General features: G+C 33.6%; 2 protein-coding genes across 2 annotated transcripts; both read left to right on the top strand.

Annotated features, from left to right (window-relative positions):
• The first annotated feature begins 353 nt into the window (after positions 1 to 353).
• LOC110728025 (xyloglucan galactosyltransferase MUR3-like) lies at positions 354 to 3705 on the top strand. The gene has a single exon (XM_021907629.1). It carries the CDS (start codon positions 1303 to 1305, stop codon positions 3259 to 3261), a length of 1959 nt encoding a protein of 652 aa, XP_021763321.1. The 5' UTR covers positions 354 to 1302; the 3' UTR covers positions 3262 to 3705.
• Positions 3706 to 17786: 14081 nt separating this feature from the next.
• Positions 17787 to 20638, top strand: LOC110728023 (subtilisin-like protease SBT1.2). The gene has a single exon (XM_021907627.1). It carries the CDS (start codon positions 18157 to 18159, stop codon positions 20476 to 20478), a length of 2322 nt encoding a protein of 773 aa, XP_021763319.1. The 5' UTR covers positions 17787 to 18156; the 3' UTR covers positions 20479 to 20638.
• Positions 20639 to 20739: the final 101 nt, after the last annotated feature.

Genomic DNA, 20739 nt, shown 5'->3' with positions numbered 1-20739 from the left:
TATCTAAATCTTTTAAGCCTTAGTTGGTCTAAAAAGTAATTTTGTTATCAAACTTATTATCTTCATAACAATGTCGTAGTAAGAATCATCCTATCTGCTTCATTTGATTTGATTTTAATCATAATACTCCATTCGTCCTTTTATTAGATTCTACTATTTCTTTTTTGGCACGCAAATCAAAATCAAAGTCCCATTATTAGAATCTTTCCCCTTTTTAGTAAGTGGTTTTTTTTACAATTTTAACCTCATTCTCGCTCTTTACTTAATCCCCAAATTATTCTCATTTTTTAATGATTTTTTGTGTCAAATATTTTTGGTATTTATTAATCCACCAACATATCTTCACTCTACTCATTCTTCTTCTTCTTTATAGGTACTTCTTTTTCTTTTTAGTATTGGTTAACCTCTTTTTTCTCACATGTTATGCAATGCACTTAATATAATTTGATACTTCCAATAGCTTGGTTTAAGGAATATACAAAAACCTTAATTCTTATGAAAAATGAGAAATGAGAGTCTAATAAAAGGACGGAGAGAGTAGTAATAAGAATAAGTCAATTAGGTAAAGCAAAATTAAATTGCATGCTCCCACTAATTCATCTCCCACGATTCCTCACACTTCCATATCCAACCTCAAAAAAAAAAAAAAAAAAAAAAAAAAAAAAAAAAAAAAAAAAACTTAAATAACAACAGAGCTGACGTCATCTGCCACGTGTCCACGAACCAACCGGCTACCGACAAATTCCCATCTCATACGGCGCACAAATCTAACGTGAGCCGCCCTTCCGCCATATTTATACTCTCTTCTCCACTTCCTCTTCTCCCATTTTCTTCCCTCTTTCTCTTTGTCTCTCTCTCCTCCGCCATTTCTGGAATTTTCTTCCTCATTTAGATTTCTACTACTTTATATCATCTTCATTTACTTCATTGCATGAACATTTGTAAGTTTTTCTCTCTCTTCTCTTATCTTCAATCTGCTTACTTCCTATCACCTTGATTGCTTGAATTTGATCAAGTTCTTGCATTGATAGTGTAAATATTTCAAATTTTTAAGATACCCTTTGAAAAACTGTGATTAATTTGTGTAATTTCTGCTTGATTTGCTCAAATTTGTACTTCATTTGAGTTTGTAAATCAATTTTATACTGATTGTGAAGAAATCCCATCTGGGTTTTGATGATTAGGTAGTGAATTTTAGTGGGTTTATCGTTGTTTTATGGATTGTGTTAGTAAATTGATTAAAGGGGAAGTTAGGGTTTTGGGATTGGGATCTGGTGGTGAAAGGTGGTGTTGGGGTGTGTGATGAGACGGCGTTGGACGGTTGGATCATTTCCGTATCAAATGGAGAAAGGGAATGTAAAGAATCATAGTAAAAGGCTTTGTGTATTGAGTTCATTGTGTGTGTTGTTTTGGAGTTTGTTGTTGTATTTTCATTTTGTTGTTTTAGGAGGTAGTACTGTGAATGAGTCAAATTCGTTGCAATCGAATCCGATTAGAATCGAATCGTTTCATCCTGTACCTATTGAACCTACCCATGTTCCGGTTTCGAGTAATGTTGTAAAGTCAACTAGTGATGGTAATGAGAATGAGGTGATTGATGATCCCTCCAAGGTGCCATTACCGGATGAGTCTGAGCCGTCTGAGGGGAGTGGCAATGGTGGTGCAAATGAGGGGGGTAATGATGAGGTTGAGGTTGAGCGTGAGGAGGTTTCGTCTGTGAGTAATCGTAAAATAGATGTTGGATCGAAGACTAGTGATCCTACTCCTAAGGATGAGGTAGTCCCTAAGGTTGAATCTCCTCCAGAGTTTCCATTTATGAGTGCATTGAAGACGGCTGAGAATACGAGTGATCCTTGTGGTGGGAGGTACATTTATGTTCATGATCTTCCCCCGAAGTTCAATGATGATATGCTTAAGGAGTGTAGGAGCTTGAGTCTTTGGACTAATATGTGCAAGTATACCACCAATGCTGGTCTTGGTCCTCCACTTGAGAATATAGAGGGGGTGTTCTCGGAAACTGGGTGGTATGCAACGAATCAGTTTGCGGTGGATGTGATCTTCAATAATCGGATGAAGCAGTATGAGTGCATTACAAAGGATTCTTCAATTGCTGCAGCAATATTTGTACCCTTCTATGCTGGGTTTGATATTGCCAGGTATCTTTGGGGCTACAATATATCGAGAAGGGATGCTGCTTCACTGGAATTGGTTGATTGGCTGATGAAAAGGCCAGAGTGGAAAATAATGGATGGAAGGGATCATTTTCTAGTTGCAGGAAGAATCACTTGGGACTTCAGACGATTATCGGAAGATGAAAATGATTGGGGTAGCAAGCTTCTATTTTTGCCTGCTGCTAAGAACATGTCAATGTTGGTGGTAGAATCTAGCCCCTGGAATGCAAATGATTTTGCTATACCATATCCTACCTACTTCCATCCTGCAAAGGATGCTGATGTGTTTGATTGGCAAGATCGGATGAGGAAGCTAGATAGAAAATATCTTTTCTCTTTTGCTGGGGCGCCTAGACCTGGGAATCCGAAATCAATTAGAGGTCAATTAATTGATCAATGCAGGAGCACAAAGGCGTGCAAGCTTTTGGAATGTGATTTTGGAGAGAGTAAGTGTCATTCTCCAAGTAGCATTATGAAGATGTTTCAGAGTTCCCTATTCTGCCTACAACCTCAAGGGGATTCATATACTCGGAGATCAGCTTTTGACTCAATGTTGGCAGGTTGTATACCTGTGTTTTTCCATCCTGGTTCAGCATACACCCAATATACATGGCATCTCCCTAAGAATTTCTCAAGTTATTCTGTGTTCATTTCCGAGAATGAAGTTCATAAGAATAATCTCAGCATTGAGGAAACTTTACGGAAAATACCTCCTCAACAGGTGGAGATAATGAGAGAGGCAGTCATCAAGCTCATACCCAGTTTGATATATGCTGATCCTCGCTCCAAGTTAGAGACCCTTTCAGATGCCTTTGACGTATCTGTGCAGGCAGTTATAAACAAGGTTACAAGGTTGAGAAAGAACATCATTCAAGGGAGGACAGAATATGATTACTTTATCGAGGAAAATAGTTGGAAATATGCCCTTCTAGACGAAGGCCAAAGAGAAGTTGGATATCACGAGTGGGATCCTTTCTTCTCTAAGCCTAAAGAAGGTGAAGGGGACTCAAATGGTGCTTCTGCGGAAGCTGCAAAGAGTTCATGGAAGAACGAGCAAAGAAGTCAAACGAGAAAGAGAAGCTCCTTATAGTTTTTTCTAATTAATGGCTAGATTCATACAACTGACACTGTGGAGCCCTGAAGAAATGAACAAGCTTCAATTAGCTGAGGTAAAAGTGGCTTCACATCAGAACTTTTCGCTTAGGATTATCAGGCATATCATCTTGTTCAAATTGTTCAAACATCATATTTTGTTGTTCGATAGGATACTTACATTCTACTGCACGATTTTGCGTAGTGATACATAAAATGTAGTATGATACATACATTCCTATGTAATGCATTTTACTTAGCCAGAACTATATTTTCATTTAATGGTTCAGAGCATTGGCACTTATATGCATTTTCTTCAATAATCTTGTCATTGTTGATTATGAAATACTCTGTATAGATTGATATGCCTCTAATCATTACAGTGCAACATTATTGTCATATTGGTATAAAAAAAAATACGAGTATTTTCTTGGTTGGTTTACTTGGTTGTGAATGGATACGTACATATTGCCTTCTTTCGTACCATTGATCATGTACTAACATCTTGATTAGCTATGTGATGTTAAAATATTTGTGCAAAGAAAGTGCATTTTAGTGCATGAAGATTTGGACATGTGAAAATAAATGTTGCAATTTTGAGCAAATAAGGAATCTTGTATGAAAGTGAGTTAGGTGGGACTTTTCAGCCTTTTCAGCGGAACTTAAGGCATTTCAATCATCAACATAACTATGCTTTCTGCCTTTTTCTTCCCTAAAATCTGGTCAATGATTGGACCATCTTTATACAATTATACATACACAATTAAACATAATATTCAAACTTAATTCTTTACGTGTTATAATTGACCCATAATTTTTGGTGTTAATTTGATAGTTGTAAATTGAGTTTCACAGCTGGGTTGCCAAAAGTTTTAGGCTTACTACATTTTAGTTCTTACTTACCAACATTTTGTCTTCGTCTATAGTTATTTCTTACAAACTTACATAATCATTACAAGTGGCAAATTAATTTCGTATTTTTAATCGTCCTTAAATATAATAATCCCTTAGTGTTTTAAAAAATGTTATACTGTTACACACAATATTATGGCCTGTTCTCATTAACTGAATTGAACTGAACTGAATTGAATATTTTATAAGAGAAGGAAATTAGGAGTTGAACTGAACTGAGCTGAGCTGAACTGAACTGAACTGAACTGAATTTCAACATAAGAGAATAGACCCTTACTTTAAAGTATTACGCAGATTATAATTTGACCAACTTGGTTATATATGTGCGGTGGAGAATCTTATATATACGACTATACGAGTATGGACTGAGAAATTTGATATGCATATAATATTAGTTTACTACATTATAGCACGATGAATGTGCATTGTGCATTTGTGCACGACCATGAAAAGAAGTGGAAGGTCATATAGTGTGATTATTTTATAGAAAGACTACCCAATAATGTTTAATTTAACTTAAGAATAATGTTTGTAACGATGGATGCATGAATTTAATAGAGCAGATGTAACAAACTAACTGCTCACAAAACCGCGTAGACCAGCCCTTGTTGTGGACTTAGCAATGGGAGTGCCATTACATACCATTTATGTCTCTTTGTGTTGCATTTACATGGACACTAGCATTTTTATATTTCTAATTAGGATCTCTCTTTTTCTATCTGTATTTATCGACTGATACATTCGGTTGAGGTACCAAATATGAATTGGGAGTATCAAGTATTTAAAAATGATATCCCCTTTGTTTCATAATGTTAGTCTCCTTTATGTATATCTATGTAATTTTTAATTGCAATTACCTTTATTCTTCCACCAACAAAAATTATAAAAATTAGATATTAATAATGTCTCATCAAGACAAATTAAACAAGCTAAGATCTCATATGATTGTGTTTTCCTCTTTTTTTTTTTTTTTTTTTTTTTTTAAGTTTAGAGAGTCACGAGGGTGGATGATGAAAATCGATCCCAAGATCAAGTTATCCTCTCATTTTTAATACTTCCTCCGTTTCATAATGTTAGTCCCCATATGGAATCAATCAAATAAAATAAGAAAACAAATATATTTGGGATCTAACATTAAAGTACAACAGATTTCATAATGTTAGTAATTTTTTTTAAATGGTACTACCATTATAAAACAAAAAAATACGTATTATTGCATATAAAGCCAACAAGGGCGTTGAATAGGAAGTGCTCCCTAGGCCCCGATTATTAGAGGGCCTAATTTTTTTTTTTTCAATTCTTATTTATTTATTTATTATTATTATTTTTTTAATACTAAAACTCTCAAGAACCTCCTTATTTGTAATGCACAACATATTCCCTCTATTAATCCAAGCTCCCGTATTAATTTCTAAGACTTTTCATATTCTTCAACCAATTCAAATTAGTATTTTCACAATTACATCAATTCCATTCCATGAAATTATAAAGTATATTTCTACATTCCAGAATTTAATATCAACATAAAAAAGCTAATTTCATCCAAATTAAAATTAAACGATTCGTATTCCGTAACAACGGCAAACATTTAAGCAATTAATTTTAATTTTTCATAATTATTCTTATCAAGCTGCTAAATATCTTCCCAATATATAAGGGTTATCTAAATGTGTATGGCGTAAATAATAGGTTAAAATTAAATTTTTGTATGTTTTTAAATTATTAAGGGGTCCATTTTTTTCATTTTAGAACAAGGCCTCCAAAATCATTGCAACGGCCAAGGTGGATTAATGTATACTGATTATGACTGTGAAAGATAATGAAAATGCTTTTAGTAGTATATCTAATAAAAGTAATAATTAAAATTAAATTTGTATCAATCAAATTAGATTACTACTTATAAGCGATTAATATTCAAACACAAACCTAAAGTCCTAAATAGGAAAGTACTTTAGTTTAATGTATCCTTGTATTAGGAGAGCTAGTAAAGCTTCTAGTTTGTAATACTTTTATATTTATTTAAACTGTTAAAAAAAAAAAAAAAAAAAAAAAAAGTCCTAAATAAAGATGGATTACATGAGCTAGGCTAGTCTAGAGGCTCAAGCACAATATTATTTGGTCAGATTATTCAAGAAAACAAGAAAAGCTTCAGCCCTTTTCCCTTTCATCTTACCTACTATACCTTTTATAAAATTAAAAAAAAAAAAAGTTATATTTAGTTACTAGGACAAATTGACAACTCAACAAACTACAAAATCAGCAGCATGCATGCCCGCATGCCATCAACCAAGCCAATATTTAATTTGTGGGTAAAGCCAAATCCGGATTATGAGTTAGCCACAAATTAAAATATGAATAGGCCAACGTTAAAGCGAAAACGACCATACTTTGAAGTTTAAACCATCTTGGTCCCTTGGATATCAGACAGGTCATAAATATTCGCATCATGAGACCAGCATTTGTCAATTGTCAATTTGTCATACATACTCATCTGATATAATATTAGGTAAATGGAATATTGGGATTTTAAAGTTATACAAGGGTGTTTTAGTCTTTGATTATTTTTATATTAAAAGTAAATTGAAAAAGTTGTCAAAAATAATACAAACTTTGAGTAATCCGCCAAAAACAAGTCAAACTTATAATTATTTTTGAATAATACAAACTTTGAGGGTTATCCGCTTTAAACAAGTTGAAACCGATTAGTTACCTGATGAATAGGTTATATGGAACACGTGACATTGTGTTATTTTATTAAAACTATTAAACAACTTTATAAGATAAATAAAAAAATAACCGGTTAAATAAGTTGTAGGTAAAATAACTTGTTTAAAGCAGATGTCCCTTAAAGCTTGCATTATTTAGAAATAATTAAAAGTTTGACTTGTTTTTAGCGTATCGCTCAAAGTTTGTATTATTTTTGACGATTTTTCTAATAAATTTCTGCATTTAGGTTATTTTGTACTTCATTTAGTACTTAACACCACCTAAAAAGTTTATATGTAGATATTTACCAAAAATAAATAAATTAAGGGTGCATCAAGAGATGCCACTTGTCAATATATCATGTGTCTATTTTAGTATATATCTCAATCAAGTATCACATCAATGTTGAAAAATAAAGTACCGCAGCAAAAGACAATATATTTTATGTGTATTATTTACTCAAATATTAATTTATGATTTTGGTAGTTGTCAAACATAAATATTGTTTTATAATCATATTCAATACTCCGTATTAAATTTAAAATGATGTTTTATATTAGTTAACACAAAGTATTGAATTGAAAGCCTCACCCCAACAATTGGTAAGACACTAAAATTATCATGTTGTTATTAATCGTTTTAAAATGATTTTCACTCGGTGTGACGCCGATTTCAATAACCGTCATGGTTGCAATAACTAAATTATTCACGCTTTCTCAATTCAATAATTACCAATTATTCAAATTTCTGGAAAAATTGATTGCCGTTAAAGTTTATCAATTACAAATCAAAATAAAATCTAAGAGAGAAAAAATATAAAAAAAATATAAAAATATACTTTAATGTGATGACAATTAAATGGCGATGATAATATTGATATACTGGTAGAGGTACCGCAGAGTCCCAAAAAAGTGTATCTCGGTCGCAACAAACGATCGAGAAAAGACTGTGTCGCTATCGAGGCCAGACGTGTCTATGCTAGTGTCTACCACCGTGGTATAGCTAACCATCCAGGTCCCAAAAAAGGTGAAACCAAGTCGTAAAAGACGATTGGAAAATGTTGCGTCGGGGTATGCCCGGAGTCTGTCGGAGTCTGCCTGACGTCTGTTTGGATCATAGTATGCCTAACCGTCGTGGTCCAAAAGTCAGACGAACGAAAAGAGGTCGTCGTGTGAGTGTGAGAGCTGCCTCAATGTCGACTAAACAAGAGAAAACAAAATTTTCAATTTTTTTTTTGGTGAATTTTTTTTTTAAATCACTATTTCTATTGAAATAAACAAAATTAACACTACTACATTACCTAAATTTTTAATACTCAGGATATAATTCCATCTTTTGTATTTTGAGGTTTATTAAGGATATGTTCTGATTTACCGAGTTGAACTGATTGGAGCTGAATTGAACTGAACCGAACTGGGATGAATTGAATTGTTTATGAAAGAAGGAAGTTAGAAATTGAAATGAATTACTTTTATACAATCAACTAATATAATCAGTTAATACAATTTGTTAGTCAAAATTAGCTAACATGATTCGTTTCATCTTTTAAGTTTTCAATTTTTAACCAAACATGGCCAATAAAGAATTATCCAATCCTTTTCATATAATAAGATTTTAGCTATGTAACCCCTTATCATTTCCTATATATTTTCAATTACACCATCCTTAAAACATACTTTCAGAGATTATCTAAAAGGTTATCATTCAAGATTAAACAAGCAGAGCTATGGAAATTGGAAAACAGGTTGACCTTGTTCACTCCTAATTTGTTATGAGAAAAATTGGTAAACTTCACTTTCAATAATGTTTTCCCCAAAATACCTCTCATATTCCATGAAATTCTCCTAATTTTCAAGGAAAACTATTCAAAATTTTGTTCAACGATAAGAAATTTATTAACAAGTACAAAAAGTAGAATCTAAAAAAGATATTTCGGAAATAAAATCTAGAAGCTATTGTTAGGCCCCCAAAATACGAAATGGTAGTACCTTGTATTAAGCCCAAGAAATCTAATCTGGTACCATGTATTAGGCCCCAGAAGTCTGATCAGGTACCTTTTATTAGGGCCTAGAAATTTGATCCAGTACTTTGTATTAGGCTCCAGAAATCTGATTTGATACCTTATATAAGGCTCCGAAACTCTAATCTGGAACCCTGTATTAGGCCTCGATCTGATCTGGTACCTAGTATTAGGCCCTCGAAACTATGACCCGGTACCTTGTTTTAGGTCCCAGCGAAAATATGACCTGGCAAAACTATATTAGCCCCGGAAAAAGTATCATAGTACCCTTCATGAACACCCAATAATAACCGTCAGCAACTGTCCTCAACCCCTTTTTATACAACCATTCATGGTGATTTTAATGGAAGACTGGTAAGTGTCCTGTAACACCCCATATTTTTTTTAAACGTATTTTCTAATTAGTATTCTCTTAAAAGGGGTATTTTAGTAATTTATTTTACTATTTGAATTTTGGAGCCAAAATGATATTTGAATTTTGACGCCTAAAGTATTTTAAAACTTAATTATTATTTTTGGATAAGATTTATCATCCATTTATTTTATTTTATTTTAAAAACTGGATTATTTATATATATTTCGGATATTTTAATTAAACAAAATTATATTTTATAATTTATTTAAAAGGGCCGAAAATTCCTAAATTATTAACTATGATTTTGGATTTTCTAAGTGTAGAAAATCTGATTTTCTTAGTTATTTTATTTAGTGAATAATTGGTATTTTCCTAATTAATTATTTATACAAAATATATTATTTACGCAATCATATTTGATCCTTAAAATCTAGCAAATATTTACCTAAATCTATAAGTGGAGGTCCGAAAATATGAGCATAGGCTAATTGTGGATTAATTATTTTGTTAGTTTTGTATTTTAATTATCTTCCTCAAATTCCTATTTTCCATCTCACAAAGATTTGATCATCTTATTTTCCTACCTTATATATTCCTTGATTATTCTCCAAGTAATCTCTTTTGCCATATTATTTCTCATGACAACACATTTTCCTTAATTCTATTATTCTTAATTACCTTAATATTAAACTTTCCATAATTCTTTAACTCTCTTCTCCAAGTAATTTCCTTAATTCTTTTTACCATAATTCTTCCTACATTCTCCTACCATAATTCTTTCATTCATGAGCCTATAAATACCCCTTTATACCTCTCGTATTCTTCACACCAAAACCCAATTCTCTTCTTCTCTCTTATTCTTCTTTTCCCTAAACCTTTTCATACTTTTCTTACAAATCAGCTCGTATACCTTTGAAGCCACTTTTCGGGCACTTCTGGTCAGTTTTTGAGGTACATATGTTTCACAAAAGATTTTTTCTCTCGAAAAATACTTGAGGTTAGGTTCAAGAATCACCCAATTCGGAGTTATATTAAAGGAATTATGACCTCTGCACGTTCTGCCTATTCTTTCCAACGAAAATTCAATTCTCTTTAATCATATTCCTTTATCTTCTTCATGGTTAGTATTCTAAAATAGAAATACCCATTTCAAAGCTATAATTTTATATTAAAGTATATTTAAAAAGATTTTTATAGTCCATGCATATTAGATTTGAGTTTATGTTGTGATAACCTTATTATTATGTTATTTGCAATGTGTATTTGTGATTGGAAAGTGCGAAGCGTTGATTGATTTTCGGAATCAAGGTTCTTGAGGTTCTTTTTGTGTGGTTTTGCTATCAAGGATCAAGGTACGTTTAGGTGGCTAGATACCTTTGAAAGTGATTGGTTTGAATAACATGTTTTACATGATTTGATTGGTGATTGAATTAAATTGATTTGAATTATGATTTTGAAATAAATTATGTTTGAAGGTATTGATTTTAATAAAAGTATTTTGAATGATTGATTTTTAAATCATGTTTTGAAGGGTTTGAATTAGTTATCATGTTTAAATAAAGGATTTGATTTTAAAAGGTTTGTTGAATTAAATAAAAGGTTTTTCAAGGAAGAATTATTGATTTTGAAAAATTATTAATATGAGATTTTATTCTCAATTATTTATTTAAAAGGTTTTGATTTTGAAAGTATGTGGAATTATTAAAAAGGAGTATGAATTATATTGGAATTATTGGATATTAAAAGGATTTATTGAACAATTGAATTATTATTATTATTATTAATCCTTTATAAATATGTTTGTAATCCCACTATGCGGATTTGGTTTATTGATAAGGCCTTGGACTTTGTATGACCGGTTTTTTTCTCAAGAATAGTCGTGTAATATAAGGAGACTAGCTTAGGAGATGTGCACACTTGGGTGAGGAATTGGATTAAAGGAAATTGGTTCTTAATAAAGGAATTGGTTTTTAAAGAAAGTGGTTTTATTAACTCTTATTTATTAGAATTGGTTTTATAAATCATATTTATTGAATTATTGGAATTTGTTTAAGAATATTGAGAATTGGTTTTGAATAACGAGTTTGGAATTATATGATTAATTATTGGAATTGATTTTAAAAGTATGTTTGCAAATAAATTGAGTTTACATTATCTTGCACTTATCGTACTTAGAATAATTTGTTCATCCGTACGAGTATTTCTTATTTGTTTTGGTTCGCCCTGTATATCGTAATGGTAAGCAGTGTTGACTATTTTCAGGTGGATTCGTGAATGAGCATATGAGAGTCCTGGGATTTGCTTCACCTAGTTTAGGAATGATGGTCTTGTCTTTATTTTGAGTACTTATAACAATGTTACTATTTTCATAAGTATTAATAAAAGAAAGTTGAGTTTCCGCTGCAAGTTTTGTTATTGGGCTAAGTATTTTGAGTAACCTTACGTAATCACGTGGCGGTAATACGCCCAACTCTATCTCTACGGTATAATTATACGTATTATTCTGGTATTTCCGTAGAGAGAGATTTGGGGGTGTTACATGTCCTGTATAAGTTGGAAATTTGATTTGTTCAATTGTTCATCCATAAGTTAGATTTTACGGGGAAAAAAAACTATAGCAATAATATACCTACCTTAAAAAATTGGTCGTAGTGCTATATATCATTGTCCATGAATCCGTATAAAATTATATGTGAAACAGGATGAAAGGTTAAATATGTTTGCAAATTAGATGGTAAATAATAAAGTGAAATGGGTTTAAATTAAAACAATTAGGCAAAATGTTACGCACATTTAGTACCATAATTTTAGTATAACTGACCACATTGGTATAAAAGTTAGCACCCAGGTGACATATTGATATAAAAATTAACACCGGCGATAAATTGGTATAAAAATTAACAAACAATGACAAATTGGTATAAAAATTAACAAATGTGACATTTAATTTTTTTAATTTTTTTTTTTGTTAAAACAAGTGCTTAATTATTATTTTGGTTTTAATTTTTGAATTTTTTATTTATTTGTTAATATTCATTTAATTATTTTCTATTCAAATGTCATGCAACTAAGATTATCTCCGGTATGACAAATGATAACTAAAAAAAATTGTAAACTCAAACGAAAATCTCCGGTATGACAAATAATTTTTATAAAATAAATGTCCTCGCCTCCGACACCGTCATCCCCGCCTTAGACACCGTCGTCCCTGCCTCTGACGCCGTCCCCGGCTCCAACACTTCATCCTTTCACTTGTCGTAGGCTACACGACTGTTTCAGGTAAACTTTTTAATTTTAAGATCTACGATATATATTATATTTTATTAAAATATGAATTAAAAATTATTTGTTTCAACTTTCGCGGCATACGTGGGCATATTTGGTGTGGGTTTCACTGCAGCAATGTTTGTTTCAGAAAATTGTGATTTGTTTTCCTGCGACACTTTTTTCTTCTTTTCTAATTTATAAATAATTACATTAATTTCCTTCTCTATTATAGAAGAGTATATCAATATCATCATTGTCATTTTATTGTCATCATTTTAAGGTAATATTTTACACTTTTTTTTTTTATTTTTCTCTCCAAGATTTTATTGTTATTTGTAATTGATGAAATTTATCCGCGGTCAATTTTCCAAAAATAACCGTGTCACATCGAGTGAAAACCATATCAAAACGATTGATAACAACATGATTATTTTACTAACTCGCCAATTGTCAGGTGAGACTTTCAATTCAATATTTTGTGTTAACTAAATTTGTTTCTATTACATCTAAACAAATTTTATATACACTATAATTCGAGTTTTATGTCGAAAATCAAGGATATAGAGTGTATTGAATATGATTATAAAACAATATTTATGTTCGACAACTACCAAAATCATACATTAATATTTGAGTAAATAATACACATAAAAATATATTGTCTTTTGCTGCGTTACTTTACTTTTTAACATTGATATGATACTTGATTGAGATATATACTAAAATAGACACATGATATATTGACAAGTGACATCTCTTGATGCACCCTTAATTTATTTATTTTTGGTAAATATCTACATATAAACTTTTAAGGCGGTGTTAAGTACTAAATGAAGTACAAAATAACCTAAATGCAGAAATTTATTATTAATATAAAAATAATAAAAGACTAAAACACTCTTGTATAACTTTAAAATCCCAATATTCCATTTACCTCATATGCAATATTATACTTCACTTTCAATAACGTTTTCCCCAAAATCAACCCAACAATTCTCTAAATCTACCTCTCCCATTCCATGAAATTCCTAAATTTTCAAGGCAAACTATTCAAAAATTTGTTTAACGATAAGAAATTTATTAACAAATACAAAAAATAGAATCTAAAATTGATATTTTGGAAATAAAATCTGGAAGCTATTGTTAGGCCCCCGAAATACGAAATGGTGGTACCTTGTATTAAGCCCAAGAAATCTAATCTGGTACCATGTATTAGGCCCCAGAAATCTGATCAGGTACCTTGTATTAGGGCCTAGAAATTTGATCTGGTACCTAGTATTAGGCTCCAGAAATCTGATCTGATACCTTGTATTAGGCTCCAAAACTCTAATATGGTACCCTATATTAGGCCCCGATCTGATCTGGTACCTAGTATTAGGCCCTCAAAACTATGACCCGGTTGCTTGTATTAGGCCCCGAAAATATGACATGATAGACTATATTAGCCCCAGAAAAAGTATCATGGTACCCTTCATGAACACCCAATAATAACCGTCAGCAACTGTCCTCAACCCCTTTTTATACAACCATTCATGGTGATTTTAATGGAAGACTGGTAAGTGTCCTGTATAAGTTGGAAATTTGATTTGTTCAATTGTTCATCCATAAATTAGATTTTACGGGGAAAAAAACTATAGCAATAATATACCTACCTTAAAAAATTGGTCATAGTGCTATATATCATTGTCCAGAATCCGTATAAAATTATATATGAAACAGGACGAAAGGTTAAATATGTTTGCAAATTAGACGGTAAATAATAAAGTGAAATGGGTATAAATTAAAAACAATTAGGCAAAATGTTACCCACATTTAGTATAACTGACCACATTGGTATAAAAGTTAGCAGCCTTAGCACTGATAGGCGTGTCGCGTACCTAACAAAAATAAACCTAACTAGACCACTACTATGTAGACGGGCAAGCAAGGGTCGGATCCCAAGAGACTATGGTTCAACTAATGAAATAGACTCAAGCAATTACTAAGCAAGTAACCAAATCAAATGAATGAGAATCAATAACTAAAGAACTAATTAAAACGATTAAATCAAAACAATATGACAAATCAATGCTAAAAACATCCAAGATTAAGCATCACCACGAATACAATTAATGCAATAGTCGTTCTACCCCTAATACATAATTCAATTGATTAAAGAGGAAAAGTAATCCATGAATAATACCATCGGTCTCTCCCGAGTTATCAATGGCTTCTCTAATCACAATCAAGCCTACTTTCGTGGAATCATGTAAATTAAAGACCTTAAGTACATTACTCTAACTTCCTAATCATCCATTCAACTACTCCCGTGATGAACTTCAAACCCTTAATTGATTTATTCAAATCCGTCAAAACCCAACTCCCGTTGCGATTAAAACAAAGGATTAATAACAACACCAATTATCCCTAATCTAGTATTGGCATAAGCATAATCAATTAAGCATATCAATTACAATTATTATTAGAGAATTTAAAGAATTAAATCATGCATTAATTATATTCGGGTTCCGCTAGATCTTGGAATAAGAAAACTACTCACACATATTAACGAAAACAAAAATAATAATCAATGAAGAAAACATGATTAATAAGTAATTAAAAGTAAAAGAAGAAATAAATATGAATACCAATTGCTTGAATGAAGAAAAGTATCAATTGTTGATGAATAAAGATTAAAACTTGAAAGTGAAATGTAATCTAGATCTAGAGAGAATATTAGGGTTCTAATGAAGGTTTAAAAGCTAGAATATAATAACTAAGTATGTTTTAGTCGGGTTTTACAAAGGGTATTTATATCCTTTAATTAAGAAAACCCGAAAAAATAGGAAAATGCGGTCATCGACACTCCGCGGAATGGGACAGCTATTGCTTGCGGTTTCCTATTCTATAGCTATACCGAAGGAGACTCCTCTTTTGAGGATGCTTGGGTCCTGCGGTGGTAGAACCTCGTGAACCGAGCGCTTTGAAATAGGTAGCTGTTCTCGGAGGGGCTTTTAGTTGATTCGTGAGTTGGTTCTGAAAGGGCCGGTAAAGCATCGGCTACACAACCATTTATCGTCGTGGAAGCTGTTTCTAGGAAAGATTATGGTTCTCGGGTATCTAATCAATTAATCCCCCAAACCGGAGAAGCTTAAGCGGAAATAAAAGAATAGGGTGAAGAAGAGAAGCCCGGTCGGGCGCGCGAAGCAACATTGAGCTTACGCCTTCAAGAATTCCTTCATATGCAGCGCTTTTGTCCGCCCGGTCTGCCGGAGCAATGCTGCCCGGTCGAGCGCACAATACACACTCCACGACTGACCTTCGAAGCTTGTAATCAATACAAATCTTCTCCGCCCTGGCTGCCAGGGCAACATATTGCCTTGCCAGGGCGATGAGAAGAAGATGCTTCGTAGTAATCTTCGTTTGTCTCTTCTCTTTCTTCCGCCCTGGCTGCCAGGGCAATGTTGCCCTGCCAGGGCGGACACGGGTATCATCACTCTTCCATCTTAACAAACTGTCGTGACCATCCAAATTAGTCTCGTTCATCCTGAAATACATCAAAAACAACGAAACTACCCATAAAAACACAACATGATCACAACCAAATCAAAACAAGCTAAAATAAGCTATGAACAATTAATCTAAGCTTGAAAACTACCTAAATGAACTCTAAAAACACGCTCAATATACGACTTATCAAGTACCTAGGTGGCATATTGATATAAAAATTAACGCCAGCGATAAATTGGTATAAAAGCTAACAAACAATGACAAATTGGTATAAAAATTTACAAATGTGACATTTTACCCTTTTTTTGTTGGAGTAAGTGCTTAATTATTATTTTGGTTTTAATTTTTGATTTTTTTGTTTTTTGTTTTTGTTAATACTCATTTAATGATAAATAATTCTCTCCTCAATGGCCATGCAATTAAGATAAAAAATCTACCATATGACAAATAATTGTATAAAATAAATGTTCATTTTCTTTTATAATTAATACAAATTTTTGTAATTGTTTAGTTAAATAAAATGTTCGTTTTTATAGTAAAGGATGTTCAAAAAACATTAGCATTTTGTTCATTATTAAAAAAAAAAAGCATATTGTTGATTTATTTAATTGGTATTAAATCATATAGTTTAGCGAATTGCAAAATATCCATTTAAGAAATTGAATAAATTAAGATATTTCACTTGAAGTTTTAAAAAATATTGATGAATAAACAACAACATTTAGTTTCATAATCTCTTTTATTGGTATATTATAAATGTTCATTTTTTTTTCTAATAAATGCTCATTTTTGTTGGGGAGGACAAGCTAGCTATGACTGATCTCGAGACCAGCTTAAAATTTGCGATATGACAGCTCTAATGACATGTACTATATTTTATTAAACTTTATTTGTTAGATATAATTAATATTTTTTTTTTAAAAAAAAAAATATTAAAATTTGGGCTTACCATGCGCCATCTTGTTGCATAGGAAATTAAAAATTGGAGCCATCTTATTCTTCAAACCCATGATTCATGAACCTCTTTTCAAAAAATGTCAAAAAGTACCAAATCAAGAATTTTATTAAAAGGGCTCAACGGCCCATAAGAGTATGAATCAATTACCTTCCCCCAAGTAAAGGCACAAGCCGCACGTGCCGAAGGAGCCATGCAAATGTTTTCCAAAGTTCCAAGAGCGTGCAAAATAAATGCATAATAATAAAAAACTTTAAAATAAATAATAAATAAATAGGAAAATTTGCAAATTGCAGCCATTTAAACTACGTATTTTGCAAATTGCGGTCATTTAAATTTTTTTTTGCAAATTGCAGCCAAAAAGTTCGTATAAATTGTAAATTGCAGCCCAATTCATTTTTTTCATCGGTTTACATGTTGAAAAATCTTCATTTAAGGTTTCAAAGGTCATTTTAGGGCTTAGGGGACCGAAATTGAGCTCGGAATTAGCAAAAAAATAACGTAAGTGTCTCATATTTACAGTTTCCCACAAATCGATACATTTTTGTTACGCAAAACGAGATACTTACGTTATTTTTTTGTTAATTCCGAGCTCAATTCGGGCCCCTAAGAACTAAAATGACCCCTAAAACCTTAACCGGAGATTTTTCAACATATAAACCGATGAAAAAATTGAATCAGGCTGCAATTTACAATTTATACAAACTTTTGGGCTGCAATTTGCAAAAAAAAATTTAAATGGCTGCAATTTGCAAAATATGAACTTTAAATGGCTGCAATTTGCAAATTTTCCAAATAAATAAGCTAAATCTTCTTCCTCTATCAATATGAATTCTTTCATGTCAAACCAACCAATAATTCAAAACCAGGTATATTCAACATTAATTAATGTGAAGCATTTTTATCATAACATTTCAAACACAAATTTATGCATGTAGATATTAAAACAAACCATAATATCTCGTGAAAGTCCTTAGCAAAATTCCTAGATTATTACCTCAGCTCCCTCCCAAAGATCCTCGTGAGGTAGAGCTCTGCTCTTCCTTGTACTTTCACGAGTTTCATATTCTTCTCTGAGCATTTTCGAATTCTCGACGCACCCCGGCCCTTTAAATACCCCCGGAATCCCACCATTAAGCACCATGAACCACAACCCCAACACGAGTTTTAACAATAAACATACTCGAAAATGGCATCACCACCAAAAACTCTGCTTTTTCTATCAACCCTTTTACTTTGTTTGGTTTCTCTTAGTGCCCTTTTACCCCTCCAAACCTACATTGTACAACTACACCCACAAAGTGAAACTGCTGCTTCTTATTATACTTCTAAGCTTGATTGGCACCTCTCTTTCCTCGAGGGAACGGTGTCTGTAGAGGAAGAGGCTGATCATTCTTCTCGTCTTCTTTACTCTTATCGGTCAGCAATAGAAGGTTTTGCAGCTCTTCTCTCGGATTCTGAGGTAGAGTCCTTAAGGAGAATGCGTGATGTCATTGCGGTTAGACCTGATAGGAGGCTTGAGCTTCATACTACTTACTCCTACAAGTTTCTAAAGCTTGATGCTCCTAGAATTGGGGCTTGGTCTAGGACCGAGTTTGGGAGGGGGTCGATCATTGGTGTATTGGATACTGGTGTTTGGCCTGAGAGCCCGAGCTTCAGTGATCATGGGATGCCGGCACCTCCTAGGAAATGGAGAGGGGTTTGTCAAGAAGGGCAGAACTTCAATGCTTCGAGTTGCAACAGGAAACTCATTGGTGCTCGGTTCTTTATCAAAGGTCATCATGTGGCTAATTCACCATTATCACCAGAGATAAACCCTGAGTATGTGTCTGCCCGTGATTCTTCTGGGCATGGGACCCACACATCATCCACGGCTGGGGGATCACCGGTCCCAATGGCGAATTTGCTTGGCAATGGGGAAGGGATTGCACAAGGGATGGCCCCAGGAGCCCACATTGCCATATACAAGGTGTGCTGGTTTAATGGGTGCTACAGCTCTGACATACTGGCTGCAATGGATGTGGCAATAAGAGATGGTGTCGACGTCCTCTCTCTTTCTTTAGGAGGATTTCCAATCCCTTTCTATGATGACACTGTTGCAATTGGTAGCTTCCACGCCGCAGAAAAAGGCATTTCTGTCATCTGTGCAGCAGGAAACAACGGTCCTACCAGAAACTCAGTTGCCAATGAGGCTCCTTGGGTCACTACTGTGGGAGCAAGTACCCTTGATAGGAGATTTCCTGCTTATGTCAGAATGGGAACTGGGAGATACCTCTATGGGGAGTCCCTGTTCCCGGGAAATCATTTCCCAGGGGCTGCAAGAGAGCTTGAAGTAGTTTACATAACAGGTGGCGATATGGGAAGTGAATATTGTCTAGAAGGGTCCCTCCCTCGTGAAAAAGTTGCAGGGAAAATGGTGGTATGTGATAGAGGTGTAAATGGAAGAGCAGAGAAAGGTGAGGTTGTGAAAAGAGCTGGAGGAGCTGCAATGGTTCTAACAAACACAGAGATAAATCTCGAGGAAGATTCAGTCGATGCTCATGTCTTGCCAGCTACTTTGATTGGCTTTTCAGAAGCAGCTCAACTAAAGAGTTACATCAACTCTACAAAACGACCAACTGCAAAGATCCACTTTGTAGGGACTGTTATAGGAAGATCAAGAGCACCAGCCGTGGCACGTTTTTCATCCAGGGGGCCAAGTTTGAACAACCCTTCAATCCTCAAGCCAGATGTGATCGCACCAGGCGTAAACATCATAGCTGCCTGGCCCCAAAACTTGGGCCCTTCTGGTCTTCTAGGAGATTCTAGAAGAGTGAATTTTACTGTCATGTCGGGAACTTCCATGGCTTGTCCTCATGTCAGTGGCATTGCTGCTCTTATCCACTCTGCTTACCCAAATTGGTCCCCTGCTGCAGTTAAGTCTGCAATGATGACAACAGCAGATGTAACTGACCATTTTGGGAAGCCAATTATGGATGGAAATATTCCTGCAGACCACTTTGCAATCGGCTCTGGACATATCAACCCTGCCAAAGCAGTTGATCCAGGATTAATCTATGATGTCAGACCAACGGATTACATCACACATCTGTGCAGCCTTGGATACACAAGATCTGAAATTTTCACAATCAGTCGCAGGAACATAAGCTGCAAAGAGATACTGCAGAAAAGCAGGGGGTTCGGATTAAATTACCCTTCAATTACTCCTGTTTTCAAAGGCAGGGAGACAGTTAAGGTGATCAGCAGAAGTGTAACTAATGTGGGCAGACCAAATTCCATTTACTCAGTGGAAGTCAGAGCTCCAGAAGGAGTCAGAGTTGTAGTCAAGCCAAAGCGATTAGTATTTCGAAGAATTAATCAAACATTAGGCTATAAAGTCTATGTTATATCCAAGAAAGGAGCAAAGCCGATTAGCTTTTCTCAAGGAGAACTGATATGGGTACACTCACATCGAAACCTTTACAAGGTTAGAAGCCCAATTACAGTGTCTTGGGCAAGCAAGAATTCATAATTGAAGGATGTTTCTCCAGCTTGATCGCCTAGCAGAGACAAACCAATGTGTTTTTCATTGATGATTTTATTGCAGAAGCTACTATGTCACAGTTTCTAGGGTACACAGTACATTCCTCTGACTTGCTACTGATTCAGAAGGAAATCTAACATGTTCTTTATGTTATCTGAGCTTTGGCCGCAAATTTATGATAGAATTTCTTTGAAGTACAAGGTTACTTCATTTATGTTGGTACTTTATTCTGGTACTATATTAATGAAT

This window comes from Chenopodium quinoa, unplaced genomic scaffold (genome assembly GCF_001683475.1).
Source record: "Chenopodium quinoa cultivar QQ74 unplaced genomic scaffold, ASM168347v1, whole genome shotgun sequence".
NCBI lineage: Eukaryota > Viridiplantae > Streptophyta > Magnoliopsida > Caryophyllales > Amaranthaceae > Chenopodium > Chenopodium quinoa.
This window is presented reverse-complemented; position numbering and strand designations above follow the sequence as displayed.